The sequence below is a fragment of the Stigmatopora nigra genome, chromosome 1, assembly GCF_051989575.1.
Source record: "Stigmatopora nigra isolate UIUO_SnigA chromosome 1, RoL_Snig_1.1, whole genome shotgun sequence".
In the NCBI taxonomy this organism is placed as follows: domain Eukaryota; kingdom Metazoa; phylum Chordata; class Actinopteri; order Syngnathiformes; family Syngnathidae; genus Stigmatopora; species Stigmatopora nigra.
This window is the reverse complement of record NC_135508.1, coordinates 17405719-17428129: the sequence shown is the minus strand read 5'-3', so window position 1 is coordinate 17428129 and position 22411 is coordinate 17405719. Positions and strand designations below refer to the sequence as shown.

The 22411-nt window shown below is 38.2% G+C and overlaps 2 protein-coding genes across 7 annotated transcripts; both read right to left on the bottom strand.

The window, feature by feature from the left end:
* Positions 1–882: 882 nt before the first annotated feature.
* On the bottom strand, positions 883–3046 carry LOC144195301 (D-beta-hydroxybutyrate dehydrogenase, mitochondrial-like). The gene is made up of 4 exons (XM_077714844.1): positions 2681–3046; positions 2380–2532; positions 2129–2262; positions 883–1325 (listed from the first exon to the last, which is right to left on the bottom strand). The coding sequence occupies exons 1-4, from the start codon at positions 3030–3032 to the stop codon at positions 960–962; spliced, it is 1005 nt and encodes a 334-aa protein (XP_077570970.1). The 5' UTR covers positions 3033–3046; the 3' UTR covers positions 883–959.
* Positions 3047–5391: 2345 nt separating this feature from the next.
* On the bottom strand, positions 5392–22219 carry LOC144195271 (inositol polyphosphate-4-phosphatase type I A-like). Of its 6 annotated transcripts, none has more exons than XM_077714817.1 (26): positions 21992–22218; positions 19130–19364; positions 18972–19016; positions 18782–18900; positions 18576–18692; positions 18425–18504; positions 18237–18348; positions 18060–18150; positions 17694–17841; positions 17476–17606; positions 16562–16666; positions 16376–16484; positions 16168–16185; positions 15374–15560; positions 15086–15301; positions 14549–14690; positions 13928–14095; positions 13162–13194; positions 12890–13062; positions 12684–12807; positions 12011–12078; positions 11184–11383; positions 10787–10884; positions 10590–10702; positions 10355–10509; positions 5392–5921 (listed from the first exon to the last, which is right to left on the bottom strand). In XM_077714817.1, exons 2-26 carry the CDS (start codon positions 19233–19235, stop codon positions 5789–5791), a joined length of 2991 nt encoding a protein of 996 aa, XP_077570943.1. In that variant the 5' UTR covers positions 19236–19364; positions 21992–22218; the 3' UTR covers positions 5392–5788. The 6 variants fall into 6 exon arrangements, with proteins under 6 accessions (XP_077570943.1, XP_077570950.1, XP_077570957.1 ...); XM_077714824.1 differs by having other exon boundaries at positions 15374–15557; XM_077714791.1 differs by lacking the exon at positions 5392–5921 and adding an exon at positions 6286–8700 and having other exon boundaries at positions 21992–22219.
* Positions 22220–22411: the final 192 nt, after the last annotated feature.

The following is a 22411-nucleotide window of genomic DNA, read 5'->3' as shown; positions in this document are numbered from 1 at the left end:
CATTACAATTGAAATCAAATTACTGGCTCTTAAATTTAAACAGCCAATCAATTGGCATTCATTGGTTCGATTATTATTACTAAACTGTCCTTTTCTAAGAACCCTCTATAGTCTATTTTACAACAGAACCAAAGACATGTCATGATAGACTCAGTCTATCTTCTTAAAGGGCCAGACAAAACCCTATCATGCGCATCCAATTGGAAAATTAATACTAGATAGATTTTAAGCATAATGGCAAACATTTTATTAATGCTGGTACTGTTTTTGCCAATCAAATGCGAGTATCCTAGATTGCCCATCCTTAATTGTGATGTAATCAATACTGATGATCATGCGCACCAGTGTTTGAGTCTATCGGTGTTTGTGTGGATGGGTATAACTGATGTTACATTTGCATTACCAGAAGCAGTGTCATTTAATTTTCTACATTATAAGGTGTGTAAGAAATGTGCCATTTTCATAATTAAATATTATTAACAGCCGTCTTTCACATCAAGGCCATTTACACAAGGTGCGGCTTTCCTTTTAACACTCAAGACAATGGAGTGTTGACTTTGATATTATTATAGGTTGATCAATTGTTAACCGATTTTCAAGCAATTTGGTTTTTCATGAAGATATGAAGTTTCAGGAAACTTGGCAGATGTATAGGAGTTTAGAAAGTGAGCAGTAAGTGGAGGTCATCTTAAGTTATGGATGGGTGAGAATCCAGATCGGTCCTGGCTAATTTGTAGGTTCAACTTTTATAGACTTCACAGGCAGCCAATGAGTTCAAAGCACCACAAGTTCAGGAAATGTAGTTCAACACAAAACATTCTTGTAATGCTTTACTGAACATAACATGTTAAGAATCACTACATATAGGATACAGGATTATAGAAGAACGATAAAAAAAAAGCTGCACTGCAGTCACCCTAGGAGAAAAATGTATACATAGAAAATATATTTTTAATTACTTACTTCATATAAAGCATTTCTTTTCTTTTATCATACATTGAGCTGAGAGAAAACACAGAATCAGTTAGCGAAGTGGGGAGAATAGGGTAGAGTTGGAAAAATATTCGATCAATGGCTGCGACTACCAAGTATCGCTTTTTGGGGCTGGGGGCTGTGAGGGCATGCATCATTGCATTGATGACCTTGTCTGCGTTGGTGAAGCCCGTTTTGCATGTGGAGAGAAAGTACTCGGCGGCTAGTTTGGCATAATCTGGGTTAAACATTTGCTTGCGCTCCTCATCAAATTTTGCCCAAATATCAGACTGGGTCTTCATCTTTACAATGTTGGTGGCTTGGCCAAAGTTGCCCGGCTGGATGATGCTGACCTGAGGGAGAAACACAAGTGTTAAATTTGCATGGTGGGATCTTTTATCTTCAAACAGATATAATCCTTTCATACACAAAATTCAGTATTATGCAAAGGGACTGATATGACTTTGCTAAGAAAACATCCTTCCTACCATCATCTGTCAGGCTCTTTAACAAAACAAATGGCTGAGGGTTAAGACCTATCATATGCATACATGTACATCTATGTGTATGTAAGTATATATATATATGTGCTTATATATATACTATATATGTATATGAACATGTATATATATACACATTAGACAGTGTGTTGCTGATATATATATATATATATATATATATATATATATATATATATATATATATATATATATATATATATATATATATATATATATATATATATATATATATATATATATATATATATATATATATATATATATATATATATATATATATATATATATATATATATATATATATATATATATATATATATATATATATATATATATATATATATATATATATATATATATATTTATCAGTAATACACTGTGTAATGTATAAAATGCCTTTCCTATTTCTGCATCCTCACCCTCTTGCTACTGTGACAACGAAATTTCCCAAATACACGAGGAATAAAGTTATCCAATCCAAAAACAGTGTGAATAAATTAAAAACATAATGTTAATCTCTTTTTTTTCACACTCAGTCACAGTAACATAGACAACCTTTTACAGAAATGTGCAGGCTTTCACATACAGTTTCTTTCTTAAGATGGTTTGTTTTCAGTTTTCTTTTGTTCAAGTACCTTCACACCAAAGCTAGCCATTTCCACCCGTAAGCAGTCAGCAAATGCCTCCAGTCCTCTCTTGGACACGCTGTAGCTTCCCATGTTCAGGCAGTTGAAGAAGGAGAAGATGCTTGAAACAAAAACCATCCGGCCTGCAGCAACCAGTATGGAAAACAAATGTGTCATGTGAAAAAATGGAAGAAATGTAGAAACAAGAGGAAAATATAATTTAAAAAATATTAATAATAAAACTTGAGTTTTGCTTTCACCTTTTGCAGCCCGCACCAAAGGCAGGAAGGCTACAGTCGTCCTGATGCAGCCAAAGAGGTTGATGTCCACCATGTGGCGAAAGTCCTCAATTGTGCTCCATTCTATTTCTGCCCAATCTGATATGCCAGCATTGTTAACCACTGCCCAGAGACCTGTGTAAACCAAAAGTGTAAATCTAGTGTAAAACAAAAATAATAATCACAATGAACTGTGGATTCAAAAATGGCTTTAAGCCATATCAAGAATGCAATTCACAATTACAAGAGCATATATGTATATATATATTTTTAATTATCTCACCTTTTTCTGGTAGGTTCTCTTTGACAATCTTCTTTGCCTGCTGCACATCTTCATCACTTGTCACGTCCAGTTTGAGAATTTTTAAATGATCTGTGCACTGGGCTGTCAGGCTCTGCGCACCCATTCCCTCGGGAAACAAACAGCCAGCAAAGACCGTAAAACCCTTGCCATGCAAGCATCGAGCCAGTTCATATCCAAAGCCGCTGTCACAGCCCGTAATAAGTACAGCAGAGCCGTGACCATCAACTGGAGTGCAGTTCCAGTGGCATAAAAGTTTACCAAATGCTAGCAACAGGATGGTTAAGATGGAGATGAAGCCAAGGAGTAGATAGGTGGATAAAGAGGTGTTCATGTTGGCGAAGTGTCTATGAAACACTCTGTGAGGCGTCTGGAGCCTGGCAACCAATTTTTCTTATACTTATCTGGAGGTTGCAACACAATTTGTTCTGCTTTACATGTGACTTCAATGCTTCTTTGCCTGTACACTTGATATCTGAGTGAAATTAATTCTACAAAATCCTTTTGCAATACACTTTCTTTGAGAAAATATTTTATCGTTTATATGTTTGAAGCCTGGATGATTTGGACGACCTCAGGTAAAAAAAAAAATCATCCGTCAGCATAGCAGAACAAATACTGCTCTATTTTGGTGTTTTCATAATAGAAAAGAGCAGTTTCATACAATATAGCTGTGTTTATAAGAAGAAATACTGTACGGTGCATTAAGTTCCTCTGATTGAGCCATTTATGCAAAGTAGTTGCTCTTGTGCACTCACTTATTAGCTTCTTATTTTTCAATGTTATCTCACGTTCACAAACAGGGTGATTTGTAAATCCAATTAATTTTGAATTATAGTAATATTGGTATTGTTCTTAAAACATTGTCTGGGACTCAATACAATAGACATTCAGATCATCAGAATTGCCAATGCTGGTAGTAAATGTAAATCCTTAATTAACAGACAAATTTAATTACTTTGATTCAATTGTAAGTGGTAAGCCAGTTTTGCTTCTATTCAGCTATTCAACATCTGAGGTAGCCATTAAACATCACTGGAAACTGTTAATAATTTATTGTTGAGTATTTTGTTTCCTAGAAATTTAAATGGTTACATAAGAAATAACTCACAATAATTAAAGCCATTCTTAATACAGGGAGCCATGAGAACTGTTAATAGGCACTACTTGATTTCCACTTATTGAGATTCATGTGACAATCTTACTAATAGGTTGTTGTTGAATATCTTTCAAATGTGATGTGTCCTTACCTCAAGTGTATTTGGATGAGTCAGAAAGGGGAGGAGAACAAGTCTAGGAAATGTAACACAAGGTTGAGACCTAGGGTAACACCCCAGGGGTTTTAAATAAGAGCCTGTCTAATTGATTTGATGTGATTTTTTTCTCTTCTTTTAACTGTAATTTCTGTGAAAAAAAGCTGGAATAATTCGGAAATTGTTAAATGTGAAAAAAATAAAAGTTAAAATGAAGTAGTACTTTAGAAAACACTTACATTATGAGTCACCTGAAAAAAAAATAAACAAATGTACTATTTGTTTAGTGTCACATAAGAACACTTCTAATCTTCATTATAATTTTAAAAGATAGAATCACAGCAAAAATCATTAAACGCCCAAAGAAATGCCACAGTAAATACATTCATTTTCCAAACCGCTTATCCTCACAAGGGTCATGGGGGTTGTGGAGCCTATCTCAATTAACTACGGGCAACTGACGGGGGACACTGAGAATTGGTGGGAAGCCAATCGCATGGCACAAGGAGACGGACAACCATTTACAGTTACACTCATACCTAGGGCAATTTAGAGTGACCAACCAGCCTGTTTTGCAATGTGGAAGGAAACCAGAGTACCCAGTGAAAACTCAAGCAACGCAAGGAAACCATGCAGACTCCGCCCAGTGAGCACCCACCTGAGATCGAACCCACGACCCTGAGAACTGTGTGGCTGACACGTTAGCCACTAATTACCAGGCTGTCTACCACAGTATATTCATATAAAACAACAACAAAACAAGGGTCATTGGGGTATAGTATTTCATGGGTGGACACCATTATGGGTATATGCAAGGTTTTGTGAGAATCTGTTTCAGTTACAAATTAATGGAGGACACCATCAGAAAAAAACTTTCTTTAAAAATCAATTTAAAAAAAATACAACAGTACAAGTATATTCCTCCAATTTGTTAATGTAAAGCTATATTTTATAAGGAGTCAATCAAAGCTGAGTTTTAAAAAAATCTTGTCTTCCTAGTGAAATAAAACCTTACTTGTGGGGGCTTTACAAGGGCCACTGTATTAAATGTCTTTGCATAACACGTCTTCCACACTCAATATCCAATATCAAAAACAAATGATTTTTTTCTTATTTATGTGGCCAGTAAGGAACAAGATCATGATGATTATTTCAGCCAAATGCTACTTTCTTTTCAGTTAAATAAAGTAAACTGCAATCGGCTTGCCACCAAGTCAGGTTATCCCTTGCCTGGTGCACATAGTTAGCTGGAATAGGGCTCAATCATCCCCCCCGTGACAATTGTGAGCATAGGCACTTCAGAAAAGGAATAATAATGAAATAAATAAATAATAAAATAAATATTTGGACCCCTTTGTGTTCCAGTCTAATTTCACTCTTCACTTTATGCCAAGAGGTGTACACAACTAACATGGGGAGGCAAAAATGAACAAAAAACAGTTTGATAATTCATTAATTAATTTTACTGTGAGTTGCGAGTGAGATAATGAACATTTGACAGCTTATTATGAGCAAAACATAAATATTTGGTCTGGTCGCAAACATTGTCACTGTTTAATATCAGTTGAAGCAATTCTTGCCCAACCAGAAGTTGCTCATAATTTTTATATATTTTTTTTTTCATAAAGAGTGCTTAAACATCTCTGTAATCATACACATCTAGTTGTATGTTTTATGGAAAAAGAAACTATTGTACATTATGTGTAGTCCATGAATGCTTTTACGACTAAGGCACTGTACAGCAGTGAGTCACAGAATTGGCAGGAATGTGAGAGATTTCTCATTGGGAGCCATGTGAGGATATAATTTCTTTTACCCTTCAGACAGAGCATTGCCATCAGGTTTCTACTTTCCCATACGTGCCGTCAGGTGGGCGGTAGTGTCTTGGGAAAGCTTTGAGTTGCAGGGAGTTGAAGGCATACTTTCTCGAGCCCACGTTCTTCACAGTGTTCTCCCGTCTGCAACCCTCACTGATGAGAGAAGAAACAGGTCAGAAGTAAAAACTAAACCACAGTATGTGCAAAAAAAAATAAAAAATAGAAACACAACATTTTTCATTGAAAACGAAAACTTCTTGGGTAAAAAAAAAAGCTTGTTGAGGGGAAATTCTGAAGGTTCAAAGTACATTTTTGTAACAAACAGCAATCCTGAGAAGTCAACATGTTGACTGTCAAAACCTGGGAAATAAATGATTGATCTCCATTCACAAATAACTAAAATGTCTATTTATCTAAGAACATGCGACAACAAATTGAGTTTAAGGCTAGAAGTAACAGAACTCATAGTATCAGTTGAGGCAAAAAAAAACAACAACCAAAAAACCAAAAACACCCATAACGGAGCAATAGTGCATATAGCTTTATTGCATAAGCATCATAATCAATCTATAGATCTTACATCTGGGTATACTACTGTGCGTATATCTTTTATATGTCATGTCTGTTTTCATGGTAGTATTTAAATATATTTCTTTACAACTGCACAAATAATGTATAACCAATGATACTGTCAAAGACAAAAAAAATCAATTATGTTAGGTGATTTTATGTCTTTTAAAATAAGTGTTATAAGATGTGGCCAAAAGATTAAATATGGCATACATTCTTTTCATAATTCGTCCATATTTACACTGATTTATATTATTCACACCAAAAATAAATTTCTGAGGTAGTTCAGAACAAGCAAACACAAATAAAGTTCACATTATAACTGAAAACTATCATATGGATATTTGAAATGAAACATGTAAAGTCCAGGGTCTTAACTTTTTTGGAGACAGCTACAAAATTATTGTTATTCCTTTTGCAAAAATAGGCATTCATCATTGGTCGAGTTATATTATGGGAACATATAAAGACAGCACAGTGGCCCTCCTTTGGAGTAAGAACCTTTCCTCTACCAAAAAAGTGCAAATAAATTGAAAAGTTGAACTTGATTTTAACTTCAAACCTAAACTTCTTCTCCGAGTAATTGCTTGATGTTTTGATGTAAAATTTTGCAAACTTTCAAATATCATATTTGGCTGAAATTGACCAAACAGTAGTATCCATTCAGAATGCACAGCATTCTACTGTAAAACTATTTACCACCACTTTCTGGTTACCCTATTTGCCCATACGCTAAATCTGCATGAAAAATCACTCAGCTATACACTAATCTCTGTTTTTTTTTGTGTGGATAATGTAAACCAGACATGGCCACGATATTCAAAACCCATGAAGTAGGGTCACCACTATTATTCCTTTTTTCACCGCACCACAATTACTACTTTGGTCTACTTCTTATTCGGGGAGGAACATATATTTAACAAATACATTTTACACATATTCGCACCCACATGCATTCACACTCAACATCTCTTCTGTCAATTGAACTTAAGATTGAATTCCATTATCACAAAACATTTGTACTGAAACTAGAATGGAGAAAAGAAATGCACCCCAAAAGCACAGGAGCAGAAAACACTGCAGTGAGTATATGCGTGTCAGATGGAATGTTATCTGTAGTCCCATATAATGGAAGATTAGATTAAATTTGAATATACTTTCTAGTAGACTACAGAGGGAACTCGTCCACAGAAAATGTAAAGACTCCATGCTTGACTTTGTCGCAGTTCTTTCCTCCATTGAAGGTACGTCAGTACGGTATGTGGAAACAAAGCATGAAAGATTGCAAAATAGAAGCAGAAGAAGACAAAATTGTTGAAGATTTAGGTCAATACACATCTACTATGCGTCATACAATACATACAGTGGCAGCACAGTGGTTAGATTAGAACAATCTGTATGAAAGCTCAAGGTGCAGGCTTTGTTCTAGATTTTCTTGATTTTCTTTGTGCTTGTTAAGTGTTATTCCGGAGTCCCAAACATGTCTATAGGGTTCTTTAAATTATAAGAATTAATTGAATTTAAATTGCTATATGAATTTTTGGTGTAAATAGATGAGTTTCCAGGGTTAACATGGTAAGTGAATTTAGTCCTCTCTACTTATCCTTTGAGTGAATGACAATAATGACTTTAATGAACAAAAACTAATTTAAAGTTGTCTACAAAAATAAATTTAGACATAAGAGTATAGTGGTTTCAAAGGACATACCTCCTATTTCTGGCATGGAGATAAACCTCTTGCATAGAGATTAGGCGCACATGCGAATGAGGACAAGACAACTACAGTAGCTACTAATAGAATGCTTTAACAATATTTTTTTTTTTCAAAGTATGTCATTAGCAATCCACAGAAAATCATGTGATCCAGAGCAATCCATTAGGGTCACATGACATAATTTCCTGTCTACTGTCAATTATCCAAAGTGCTTTTTATAAATGCAGTGCATGATCCTGAACATGGGTTGCTCACAAAGAGTGACAAGATCATGATATTAAGTAACTGCTGTTTTTCTCAAATACATATGATCAAGTCATTAAATTTGACAGAAAACAAGAGAATGTTTCTTTAGCTCAGGCATCAGTGAGTGTGCAAGCAGCAGAGTTGGCAGAACCACATCAACCCCACCTCATCGTGGTGACCGTTGCCATCACAAAACATTTGGTCGGGTTTGACTAAATCACTCAGACAAAGCGAAGTCTTGTCAAGATAAAAGTCACGCTGAGGAAGATCCAAACAACCAGAAGGTTGGGAGTGAGGGCCAGCAGGGGCAGCGAGTACAAGAGGCTGGGGTCCAGGCGGAAGTCGCGCACCGGCAGTAAACCGCACAGGTTCTTCTGGTTCACACCCTCCCTTGTCCCAATGCTGGGGTGTTGGGAGGGTAAGGAGCCATGAATTATGAAAAGGTGTCAAAGGGTTGTGGTAGAGGAGAAGCAACAAGTGAAGGGAATGCCAAAAAAACACAGAGAGGTGATGCAATGGCAGACAGAAATGCCAGAAAATAACAGGAATGCCCAAGAATATCTCAACAATGAATTATATGATGGTCAAACGCATTGGAAACAGGTAGTGGGAAAAGAGAAAAAAATAAGAGAAAGTTCAGAAAGATGAATATTAGTAAATGCAAATTAACTTTACTCCTAAGATTATATTTTTAAACACCTTAAAAATGCTGTGAATTTTTATAACACACAACTAACAGTTGTAGTTGCCTATAGTTGCCTCAAGTAGGTAGCGAAGCACTAACAACTAGAAATGTCGATAGACATTTCATTTAGATTGCCTTCATTTCAGTGGTCCTTAAACCTGTTTGCTACATGATGTAATTTTCAAGGAGCCAACCTCCCATGACCCACATTTTTTTCCAGCCCACCGACAAAGCCCAGCAGTTATGAAAATATGTTGATGTATCCTGCAACTTGATTTGCATAGTGTTACTTTTGTAAAGGTGTGTGCTTCACAATATAACTCTACATAATTATGATTCATAGTATTACACTTACAAAATCGTTATTTAACTCACCCTTTGACACGTACACACAATAATAAACATTGTCTAAGTAGAATACACTATTATGTAATTATATAGTTTAGAAATGCCTAATAGGCGATGGTTCACAGTACATCTGTTCGCTCCTTTAATTGCACTTTGGCAATCCAAATCTTTACTGAGCATGTATGTATTAAAGTAGCATAAAAAGCAGGAATGGGGTCAAAAGTAGGCTACAAGCAGAGGTGGGTAGAGTAGACAAAAAAGTTACTCTAGTAAGAGCAGCATTTTGGGAGAGGTAAAAGTAGTCGTCCTAAAAAAATGTAATCAAGTGAAAGTAAAAAAGAAAAGTATTTGGCGAAAAAAAAAATACTCAAGTTATGGGCGACATGATGAGTCACATCCTTTCCTCAGCACAACGTCACCCTACAAGAACTTTTATCATTATACTGTATTAATACGTATTACATGACCATATTAGGCCAAACAATCGAATTCCGAAAAGACAAATATGGAAATTAAACCTCTGTCCAAAGAGCATGCGTACGCTCAAGTGGAGAAAAAAATATTTCATACCATGAAATAAAAGTTTTATGTGGACTGTTGGTGTAAGGAAAAACCTGGGAGCGAGCTTGACGGTTGAGACAGACGAGTAATGTTGACTTTATGACAAATAGTTAAAATATATTAATTATAGAGCCACTGTCGACATCACTGGGAAAAATAAAGTAAAATCTAGCATGGAGAATAAAGAGGAAACATGTAAGAATTGGGTTTAGGCCAAAGTAGCAGCATAAGTGTCGCCTTTTTTCAAAGATCTACTTAGGTAAAAGTTTTTATGGTAAAAGTAGCCTAAGAAGCATTTTTTTTCTCAAAAAGTTAATGTAACGGGTTACTATGCACCTCTGGCTACGAGGGATGGAGGTGCTTAAAATGATGCGTACCTCTTATATGAAAATTATGGAATCAATTAGCAAGACGAGGCCGTGCCAGGTTTAAAACAATGACAGATGAAAATGGGCATCATACCTGCGCATACAATCGAGCGCCTGCGAGAAGACCTGTGGTGCCATGCCATGTTCGTGCTGCAGGATCAAACATTGCTCCAAGGTGACTGACATGGCCGTCCGATCTTTGGCACTTTTGCAGCTGGTGAAACGAACTCCATTAAGCCTGCGACAGATCTGAGAGTTTGGAGAACACAGACAATTACAAGGAATAACAGGCTAGGTCTCAGTTACAGAAAAAAGAAAGGGAAGCTCACCTCAGCTGACTGCCACAGAATGTCCACATTCTTGTTTTTCCTCGCCTCCACGTTCTTTCCCAAGAACTTGAGTAGCTCGGGGAGACACGTCTGAGAGCGAGACCTCGGGAGGCCTGTGGTTCAACAGATATTTTATTGGTCTCAATTTATTGATAGATTATTTGATATATTTTTCAAATAAATTGTAAAATTCTTACAGTCCTCAGGTAGGACTTCTTTAAACTGTTCAAAGTAAGAATTGAGTCTGGTCAAACTCTCCATGTTGATGAGCTCCTGAAGGGATGTGTCTCCGAATCTGGAACATGCATCCAATGCAACTTTTTTACTCTAAAGTCACAGTACTAGTACTTCTGAATTTAATTAGTTTCGTGACTGAGCTCAAATTACTACTTAGACCACTTTTTGCTGGTGAAATGAAATGCTTATGCATTAAAATTTTGCAGTCCCAAAATAAACTGCAAAAAAAGTTTTGCTCATAGCAAATCAATAGGTAAAAACAATGGGTAATAACTCGGAAAAAATAGAAGCAAGGGCACTCTGAAGTCAAAGTACCACACTTTTCAAAGCTCAGTCCTCCATCTCTTCCTCACTTACTTCTCCGCCAGGGTCTGCTGCTCGTTGATGCCCACATTGAAGTGCACCGGCTGGACCCTCAGCAACATGCCGCTCTGGATCTCCCGTGGCAACGTGTCAAACATGCTTCCGGGCAAAGGGATGCGGACATTGAAGCCGTCCCGGTTGCCCGTGATGATTGGCAGCATATCGAGAGGTGTGCTGCCCGTCGCCTGCGTAACCTTCAAAAAACACCAAGTAAAATGATCAAAACAATACTAATAAACAATTCAACAAGTCCACAGCATTTCATTTCACTCTGTCCATTGTAATATCCTCCTCTGCCTCTGCGCCAGCCAGTTTCGTGTGCTCTCTCACTACATCAGTCCATCTTCTCTTAGGTTGCCTTCTACCCTTAATCCCTTCTCACCTGTAGACATGTCCACACCATCCAAGTGTGGTCTCTCTGAACTTGTCTCCAAAATGCCTAACCATCACATTCCCTCTTATTGTGTTATTTCTAATCCTATTTTTGTGCTTAGGTGTGATCAAAGGGTCAGTAAAAAATGTTCATTCTACGTGACTAATTTCTTTTGAGCCAAAGATTTCTGAAATGGAGCCCTTCGAGACTGATTGACTGGTGCAATGTGCATGTTCAGTTCCTTTACAAGCATTTAACAGTAGGCAAAAAAACATCGAAGAAGTTGAAAAAAAAGTAACATGTAATATAACTAGTAGTCTATACTTTCTTAGGGGAATAATACATTAATGTAAGGCAATATTATTGCTGAGAGTTATATATAATGTGGAACATTACTTTTTCATAACTAACCCCAACACTGGTGGCAAGAAATAAACAGGCATACTACCTTAAAGGTAACATTTCGCAGATCCATGACGCCGACACTCATGTCCTCTAACATGGCCAGCTCATCTCCTAAAAAACATATGCCAAAACTCAGTTCCTTTTTCACAAGTCACACTGAAACCTGTTACAAAGTTTCAAGCTTTTTCAACAGTATGCAATGGTGACAGATGGCATAACAATTAGTCTTAAACCGAGTACCCCCTCTATCAAACTAAATATCCCTTCATCAATCCAATCACCTTAAAATCTCATCTCTCTCATCTCATTTTCGGAACCGCTCCATCGACATTGGCGTCGCAGAGGGTGCTGGAGCCAATCCCAACTGTCTCGGGCTAGAGGTCCTGTGGTGGTAGCACCAGGAGACGGACAACCATGCACACTCACACCCATACCTAGGGGCAATTTAGAGTGTCCAATAAGCCTACCATGCATGTTTTTAGAATGTTGGAGGAGGAAAACCACGCAGCCCCGGGGAGAACATGCAAATTCCACATGGTTGGACCGACCTGGATTTGAACCCAAGACCCCAAAGCTGTGAGGCCGACGCACTAACCACTTGCTCCAGTGGGCCGCCACTTTAAAATACTATAATACTATACTATTTTTAGTTAAATAAACTTTGTTGACATACAGAAAAACAAGCACATTGAGTAGCATTGCATTAGTTATTTTACCGTAAGTGCTGAGCAGGGACTCAAACTGAGCGAGCAAGCCGATGGTATAAAGCTGCCGAAGGAATCCACTATCACGTAGACAGTTCCTCAGTTTCACAATGAAGCCGCAGATCAGAGCGGTGAGCTGTCTCACACACACACACACACAAGCAGAAACTTCTGGTGTAAGTGTGCGAACAATCCAGTTACAGTGACAACACACTCACGGTCTGGCAGAACACAACGTCGCGACGGTACTGTAGGGAGACATCCATGGCGATAGTGGGGGCAATGTCTTGCATCAGCAGAAAGACCATTGATTTTTTGGCCTTGTCGCCCATCATGGCAACACAGTCAGTAAGTGTGGTGAGGAGTGGGTAAAGGGCTTCACTCCACTCTCCTGGGAGCCACACATTAAGATAAAGTTTGAAAAAAATAGGAGAAACAGAAAATGGCAAGAAGACAAAGTGTGCTTTTGATGCTCGCAGAAAGCTCTCACCTGGGTAGGCTTCCTCTACGTTGGGGGTTCCATCTAGAAAAAGGACGAAATGGACCATGCGTGATTAGCGAGCACTTTAAGATTTTGAGGTGCACATAAAAGTCTACAAATGAGGTGCCGCAGCAAATTACTATGATGAGAGGAATAATGGGGTTTGGTGTGGAAAATAATCTTGCATTTGCCCTTTTTTCATTTTCTTCAAAATGCAACATTTTTTTTAATTTGTGATGTTGTTGTGTGGCATAAGAATATTCTTTGCTATTGTTTTTGTTAAATATAAAGTAAATACCTAAGCTGAGGGTGCTGCATGTACTACATTGACAGTGCAGTATTTGGGGTGTTTTAAAGACCCTTTAACATGAATTTGGAAATGTATATTCATAAATACACATAAAATGGTTGAATACAATTTCTAAACATAGTGCAAATGCTGAATTTTTTTTTTTATTAATTCAGAGCCAATTTGTATTTATCGTATATAAACTCATTTCAATTCATTAACTATGTCATTATTTTTCCCTAAATTCAATTGCACTGGTAATGTGTAAATTAGGGATGTTGTAATGGTAGCTTATGTTAATATTAAATGTACAATATTTTTGGGAAATGCCTACAGCGCCTCTATGTTGGCTGTGCTTGGGCAGCAATGTATTTTTGGAGGGTAAAGGTACTTACTTACTTGAATAGCTAGCACAATAGATAAATGCAACATGAAAGTGACATGTTCAACACAGGAAAAAAGCTTGCATGAGTGCAATAAACCTACTGCTGTCTTGTTCAGAGTTCAAAGAGCAAACAGATGAGATGGCAGGCAAAGAAGATGATGATGATGGGTGAGGAAAAGATGAGGATGATAATAATGATGATGATGATGATGGAAACTCTTGTGATGAACTTCCCGGGATGATCCAGAAAGCTTGTCTTTTACCATCACCTTTTTCACAACCACAAAATCTGAAGTTAATGAGGCCAAAAAAATATCATAGCCAGCTTACTTAAAAGAGACATATTATGCAATCTTCCCCCATTTGGAACCACCTTGTACATTTAAAAATAAAACATCTGTGGCAGAAACTGAAGAACTAAGGCGAATTAAATTACTAAACACCTGAAATATTTGAATGTAAGCAATTAAAAAGTCAATTCAACCAATGATGGCGGTATGTTCGAAACATTCATTCATCTTCCATACTGTGTACATACCTATGAAAATTCTACACACTGAGGACCAACCTGTGATCGAACCTTCGACACCAAAACTGTGAGGCCGACGCGCTAACCACTCCCCCCCCCCCCCCCCGCCGTACTTTCCAAAACAGTTTGATTAAAAATCAATTTACAACAATATGCCCCCTTTAAATATTACATGTGTGTGTGCATTTGTTACCCTTCTTAATGGAAGCGGCTTGAAGTTCTGTGTTGATTCGGTCTTGAATGGTGTGGTCTGGTTTTCTTTCTTTCTGGAGCAGCTTGTCTACACGCTGGATGATGCACTCTAGAGACTTGTCTACATTCAGCCACACTTTCTCCTGACAGCACAAGTAATGAGACAGATACCGCAATGGTTATTCACAGTACCTGCTTATCATGCCCTACAGAGAGGTGCCCGCAATTACGTAAACGTAGCCTCGGGATTGAACTGAAATCAAATGGACAGATGTATCGTATTTATATGCAAATGACTGGGCCTGCCACAAATGTAATATCAGTACTAATGCAAATTCAGTTTTCTAATCTAACTCTGGTTCTAATGCAACAGATGTACAACATTTGAATTGTTTGGTTGTGTATTGGACCACACATTTAAAAAAACAATCCAGACTTGAGGTTTTTGTGTGTTAATTGAGAAATGTGTTTTAAGTTTAACTGTATATATAAAGTATGTTTGTGAAATGCATGTGCACTTTTTGTGTGTGTCACAAACCCACTCCTCCTCATGCCAGTCTACATGCAGCGATGAGCGACTGCTACTGCCACTCCACTTAGCAAGAAGAGTGTCCTGGTCATTACGGAGGACTACTTGTTCTGAATCGGCGGATGGAGACAATTTGGAGGCAATGTATTCAGGTCGTGCTGCATTGAGGGCTTGGATGGCCGACGCAAGCAGTTTGCAGTCACATACAGTCACTAACTGTCGAGTCTGTGTGCAAAAATATCATGTTTTATCTCATCGAGGAGGCAAACTATGGAGAAATGTTCATCAAATAAGTACCTTATCAGCCAGTATGGCCAGTGTCCTTTCCAGTCCGCTTGCAGACCGGTCCTTCGCAGCTCGAGAAAGCCTCTCGGCATAGTAGTTGACTTGTGTCTTCAGGGTGTTGATGTGGGCGATGATCTCTTTGGCTCTAACCACGTCCTGCGGGATGAAGACGATAGACTGGGAGCTGGAGAGGGCGCTGCTGTAGAGAGGACACGTTTGGTTGGTCAGTTGCTTGTGTAGAATATTTGAATCATTTTACAGTACACTATAAGTAAGGATATAGCAGGAATTCCCAAACTACAGCCTTGGGCTTGAAGAAAAAAGTTTTGAGACCCCTGGTATATATGTAGTGTCTCCATGTATTGGAGGAGTTATTCTGTAACTTAAGATAATGTAAAATAGTTCCACTTGTCTTCATTATATGTATAAATATTTCTTTTGCAGGCACAGACAGAGTTCTCATGCACAACAATCAACAGAATGCATCAGTACAAACAAAGACAGTCAGATCTTTATTGATGTTTGTGTGGGTTTTCTACGGCAATGCTGGTTTCTTTCCACATTCAAAAAAAGGTCGGTGTACCAAATTACCTACAGCTCTCAAGGTGAACGTGAATTGATTGTCCGTCCTCTGTGTCTATTGTTTACAACACCTCTCACTAAAAATAAGACATCACTGTTGAAAGCAAACTAGAGAGACACTTGTGCTGCTTTGTGGTGGACTGTGGAGTGATAGCTTAATGGATGTTTGTATTGGGCCACAATAACAGACACAAAAAAAGAAGCAAAGCAGTGCATCAACTCACCAAAACTCCTCATATGCGCTGACCACAAAAGTCACAAAAACAAAAGCTATTAAAAGTAATAACAAAACTGCAGGAATAATGTAATAGTTCACAAAAAGTAAATATGATAGCAGCCAAACTCTAGATCAAGTGAGTAAACAAAACAAAAACTATATCATCATGATTTAGAGAAGAGAAAACATCTTTTGCAAACAATTTCTGAACTTACTGTTTCTTTGCCTCCTCAAACTTTTGAGTGAGTTTTCTAAGGCCGCCATTTTTAAACCCTTGGCAATGGGCAGCCGGCCCCCCGACAGTGATGATGTCATACGTATGCTCTGAGGAAAAAAAGGTGCAAATAAATGCGAGTACTTTGCATGAGCAAGTGGTTTTAAAAATGTATGCTTAGCCTAACCGACGGCTAAATCATCCTGGACCCTCATTCTCTGAACGTGCAGATTGGTTGGCAGGAACTCCAACTTCTTGTTGGCCTTTAGGCTGCTGGCTTTGAATGAAGGACCTAGTAGGGAGCAGATAGAGGGTGTTCAGAGTACATAGTCATGTGATGCCTTTTCGGCGTAAACTACCTGACAAATTGCATTGATAGAGTGAGGAAGGTGAAAGTCAAGATAAAATTGTGGGTGCAATCAAGAAGAAAGAATAATTTAATACATTAATGTAATCCAATTTGTTACTTTGCAAGAAGCTGATTTTTTTCCTATATTACTTTGTGAGTATCGCTGAGGTCATCCATTCATTTTTTTTGTACTGCTTATCCTCATTAGAGTGGTGGGTGTGCTTGAGCTTATCCCAGCTAAGGTGAATGGCAGGGTAGCAATGTTAAATCTATATGACAAATTCCAGATATGTGCAGTTCTAAGGCCTGAAAAACATAGTACGGTCGATCTTAAACACCTATACAGTGGTACCTCGACATACGAGTGGCCCGACATACGAGTAAATTTTCGGGCAAATATTTATTTTGAGATACGAGACAAATGTTGATATACGAGCAGACAGCAGGCGAGAGATGCTGCTCATAAGAACATCATGGGCACTGTCTCTCTCCCTACAACTCCCTCATGTAATGTTTCTGATCGCAACTCCCTCTTTGTAATGTCTCTCCGAGCACTGGGCGGAGCGTTGCATTTTTTAGTGTTTTTTTTTTCTCTCCCTACAATCTGTTAGAGTGACATGCAATTCAGCACCAGCTTTTTAAGACTTTAATATAAATTATCCCCTGAATGTTGGTGTTGGTCTATATTATAGTACGTATAATAGTTTTACCCTGGTGGGGATCTGTGTTCTGGTTACTATTATTGTTCAAACCTTTATATTCACTCAGGTCAGACAGTGTTTCCTGGTACGAGACAAGAACTGTTTGGTAATGTGAGACAATCTGTCGCCGTAGGTTCTCCCAGCAGGGTGACAACTCTCCCAGTTCCTCTAGCTCACTGACACTGCCAGACAAAAGATCAGAAACGAGTGTAAAAAATAGGTAACAAAATCATTTTCATGCATATTCACTAGAGTTTACGTCTTTATACCGGGCTGCGTCCTCCTCCAGCAATAATTTGACAAACTGTCTGGGGATGTTAAGGGACAAGATGCTCTCAGCCATCTGCTCGAGCACCCGCAGGTGGTTGGCATCAGTTGTTGGGAAACGGTACATCCTGGACATCGTGCCTCCAAACACTGAAGACAAAGTGTATCTATTCATTGTGATATGTGCTATTGCAGGAAGTTAGTCATTTTCTATGAAAAGTGATACCTGATAATTACAGGAAGAATCAATAAGCTTCATGATAATTTGAATTTTGATGTGATGGATATATCTATTATTATGTGTTCGAGACAGATGGAGGACAGTGGAGAGGGATGAGCTGCTGAGAGAATGCTCTAGAATTCCATACCTGCACGCAGAAGGGTGTCTCTGCACAGGGATGCATACTTGATCCGTACTCCCATCGCCTCTGTTAGACTCTCATCAACTGGCAGCACCGTCTGCAATAGAGGATGAGGGGACTCAGCTTGAGGCAACATGTTGAAAAGTCATTTTTAAAAGATTCTCATATGTGAGAGAATCTAACCCGCCCATTGATGTTATCTGCAAAACAGCCGACCACAAGTCTCTGATCTGCTTTTTCTTCCATTTGCCACGCAGAAACAGAGATGTTTCCCACCCGCTTGTTCTCTGCTGACCTGTGTATTGAAGCAATCCAGCCAGAACCAGTAAAGTGCCATTTTTACACGAGGAAGAATGTGTTGTTTGCTTTACCTGACTTCCATCTCTAATCTGTGGTCTTTGTCCTGCAACAACTCTTTTACAGGGAAAAGAGCTGAGCCCAACATGTACATCTGAACAGACACAAAAAAGTGTTTTCAGTTCCATGTTAAAACAGAGATGGCTGCTCGCATAGATGTCACACCGTGCCCTGGGAGCGGTCCTTCACATCGTAAACAGCCAGTTTAATCTGTGTCTGATGGTTGATGTGGGAATCCTGGAAGAAGGCGATGCTGCTAAGGAAGATGGGGTTGCTAGTACCCTGAAGATGATGAATGGCAACATTTTGTAGTGTGTATAATGTGCACCAAAGTTACTCTTTCTTTTTCAGGGTTCACAAGGCAATCTGACCTCTATGACTTCTGTCTGTGCATGTTTAGTCCAGAAGGCTTGTGGCGGTGTTGTACAGCTCACTGCTACAAAGGTATTTGGTTTCCGGTCCAACCCAAGAATCAGCAAATCTGTGCAGGCTGTCCAAGAAGACAGACATAAACTTAACAATTACTTCTCAACACTAATCTCATATTTTATTTTGCCTTACCAATGCTGAATTCAAGCACAGGTTCATCTGGGTCTTGACTATTTCCTGGAACACAATATGAAACTTCAAAACATTACCATGAAAAGAATGAAAAGCCACTAATGGCAAGGGATTAGGAAAGGATCCAATGTCAACTAGAGGGAAAAAAATTCTCTTACCCGCTAAGGCCAAGCCAATCATCTCACTGGACAACTGGAATGTGTTAGCCCGATAGACAGACCACGGCCTCTGGGTTCGGCCAGTGCGCTCTCTGCCCCCTGCCATACTGGTTCGGGAAGAGGGGGCAATGCCGGGAGGCCTGAACACACAGCCTTATGCACGAGGTGTCCCACACTCCCATGTGACTTGTTCCCTCTCAGGATCCAGAGTTGCTTATGGCAGCTATTTACCTTTCTACATGACACACAAGAATGAACAACTAATGAACAATCCTCCTGTTTATAATGGAACTTGATTTACTGGGGTTAAACTGATGCTTGGAAATAAGCATCATGCAATGAGCGCCTATAAAGAGTCATAGTTCCACTCGGTGTCTACTTGCCATGGAAAAAAAGTGGAACACGTCAGACCACAAAAGGAGATTTGACAAACTGAAACTGACATTCACAAAATGTTAGTTGAAGATATAGTTCATTCTAGGAGTGAAATGTGGCATGATAAACACAAATAAGCTCTTCAGCATCAAGGGTTTTGGAACTTAGGTAAAGGCGAGGATAAGATAATTTAATGAATGTATGCATGTATATTCCCAAATATTCTTTTAAAAAATTGTAATGGACCTAAATATTTCCAAAAATAAAATTTTGTATATTATCATATATTAAAATTAAAAAAAATGTTGTACAAATTCCAAAGAAATACTTTGTGAGCTACATGTCTCCAGCAGCTACTAGTTTCAGATCCTTTAAGCCGCTTCACAATGGAAAAAAAATAATGATGTGGTCACAATTTCTTTGGCAAATATCATGTCTTTAATGGCAAAAGGTTTTATCTTTACCTAGCGATACTTTGGATAAGGCTTGGAGAACTTTTGGGCAAAAGATAGGACAGACACGGATGTACTGAAGATCTGGAGTCTAGATATTCTAAACCCACTGCAGGTCTTTGTGGGGTTTGGAAACCCCTGATGTAGATGTAGTTCATTTAGTTACTGGGTGTATTACTTTCAGAAATGCTGTATTAAAAAAAAAATCCTATATTTGAGAAGGATCCCATTAAACTGTGCCTGTAGGTTAATAGTTTGTGTCCTATTTCTTGATAACTGATCTGGACTGATCTGTTGGCGGCAGTAGATTTGTCCTAATTTGATTGACGAGAACTACATTTGCAACTGGACATACTGAAATTCATCGAATCATTCCTGGTACAAAAGGCTATTTGGGTATATATTGGCTAAATACTCTGGTTACATACAGGAAACCTACAGGCTCACAAAAAACTACAAGAAATTGCATGAAAAGCTAATGACTTCTTTGTTTCACTACTGTGTTCAGGGGCCAAGACTTAAATTAGTCAATGTAAGCCAAAATGTTGCCATACAAGGGCAATCCAAATTTAGCCTCATGTTTTAAGCTTGTGTATACATTTCCGAGTCATCCTGTGTGCACAGGATTTACACTGGACTGAAATCTCGGGCAGGACTACTGCCACATTCATTCATTTATTAATGCATAACTTTTTTTAAGAGCCAGTGGTGTACTGCAGGATATAATAGCTGACAAGTCAATTGCAAATACGACAATCAATCAATCACTTGTTTAATAATAATAAGTTTTAAAAATAATAATAATTAGGAATTCATAAAAAAAGAAAACCCATGGCAGTTTAAATTGTGAGGCCCCGTTTTTTACTTTAGAAGTCATGAAGTTTGTTTCTCTTAAACAATAATGTAATTGGTTTTATGATGCTGCTTTTTACCAATAGAGCTCATTACAATTATGTGTAGAAGTTGCTATGTGTGTGTGTGTGTGTGTGTGTGTGTTTTGGACTGGTCCAGTTGACAAAACATGGACTACTTACTGGGTTAGCTTTGGAGAAATGAACAAGCCTACATCTTATTTGGCAAATGCTTAAATTGCTTTATGAGTGGGCTTCAATATTATTCCTGATTTTAGTTTTAACCGACAAAATAAATCTGTCACAGGAATTGAGGTCATCAAGAGGTCACAATACTGAAATCAAAACATGGTGTAACAGCTTACATCCAGATAAAACTGAAAAGCTCAGAAAATAAAAGCTCTCACCCAAGCCTATGAAACAAAAAAGAGATATGCCATCTGTGAGCTCATTAGAATAAAGCATGAATATTGTCTTTTGCGAGTGAGAGGGAGCAGCTGTACTGTAAGCCTTTCACATGGTAATGACAATCACCAAGCTTTAACCTGGACTCATTTGAGTCCAATTTCATCCCTTGTATAGGACCAGATTCGTCTCGAATACTAAAAGGGAATAACCCATTGTTTCAAAACACACTCCAATGTCTTATCTGTAATTGTTAAGTTAGTAGCATTTCTTTCAATTGCAAATGAGCTATTATTATGTAAGAATACTTGGAAAGCACTTTGGCGGATGGTGGTCTTATGTTATACATAGTAAATGTATGCATTTTGAGTATTTCCTTGAAAATAAACATAACAAGGTACTGCACTAGTAGACGAGTACACTATATAATGAAACCTGAATGCAGTAGCTGCACAATTTTGTGGTATGTTATCGTAAATGTATGCATTTTGCGTATTTCCTTGAAAAAAACATAACGAGGTACTGCACTAGTAGACGAGTACAACATATAATGAAACCTGAAAGCAGTAGCTGCACAATTTGGTGGAATGTTATCGTAAATGTATGCATTTTGACATTGAGTATTTCCTTGAAAAGAATCATAAAAAGGTACTTTGCTAGCAGACAGGTACACTTTATAATGGAACCTAAAGAGTGCTTTTCTTGTTTGAATGCAGTAGCTGCATAATTTCGTATGTCTATGAAAAGAAACTGGCCTCCAGCAGCTAGTATACACACACCATGATGATGCACTTTCCTCCAAATGTCCAAATGCAGACCAGCCTCCAGTCCGGATGCCAACAAGAAGTATTGATCGGCAGTAATATTTCTTGCGTCCAGCTTTAATTTCCACATGTACTTGAGAGTGCCTGCGTTTTCGCCGGTGGATGTAAACAAAGTCACGTTGCTGAATGCATCATGAGGCAGAGACACAGCTGCAGTCTCAGCCCCTCTCCTCCTCCTCCTCTGGCACGCAAGCCTTTTAACTCTTTCATTTCAGTAAAAACAGTCTCCAACATAAGCCTTAAATAGGAAATATTTTCAGAAACATTACAAGGCCGTGAACGTGTTTATCAGTCAGAGTGGATATTTGGTGCAAAATATTTACAAAACACTTTTGTCTACTAGATATAATATTCAGTTGAGTGCATAGAAACATA

Coding starts and splice junctions, on each gene's coding strand:
- LOC144195301 (XM_077714844.1), bottom strand. CDS start 3,032: ATGAACACCTCTTTATCCACCTATCTACTCCTTGGCTTCATCTCCATC. Junction 2,533..2,680: donor AGAGAACCTACCAGAAAAAG/GTGAGATAATTA, acceptor TGGTTTACACAG/GTCTCTGGGCAGTGGTTAAC. Junction 1,326..2,128: donor TGGCTAGCTTTGGTGTGAAG/GTACTTGAACAA, acceptor TTTCTCCCTCAG/GTCAGCATCATCCAGCCGGG.
- LOC144195271 (XM_077714791.1), bottom strand. CDS start 19,235: ATGGCAGGGGGCAGAGAGCGCACTGGCCGAACCCAGAGGCCGTGGTCT. Junction 18,151..18,236: donor CAGATAACATCAATGGGCGG/GTTAGATTCTCT, acceptor CCTCTATTGCAG/ACGGTGCTGCCAGTTGATGA. Junction 10,703..10,786: donor AGAAGTCCTACCTGAGGACT/GTAAGAATTTTA, acceptor GTTGAACCACAG/GCCTCCCGAGGTCTCGCTCT.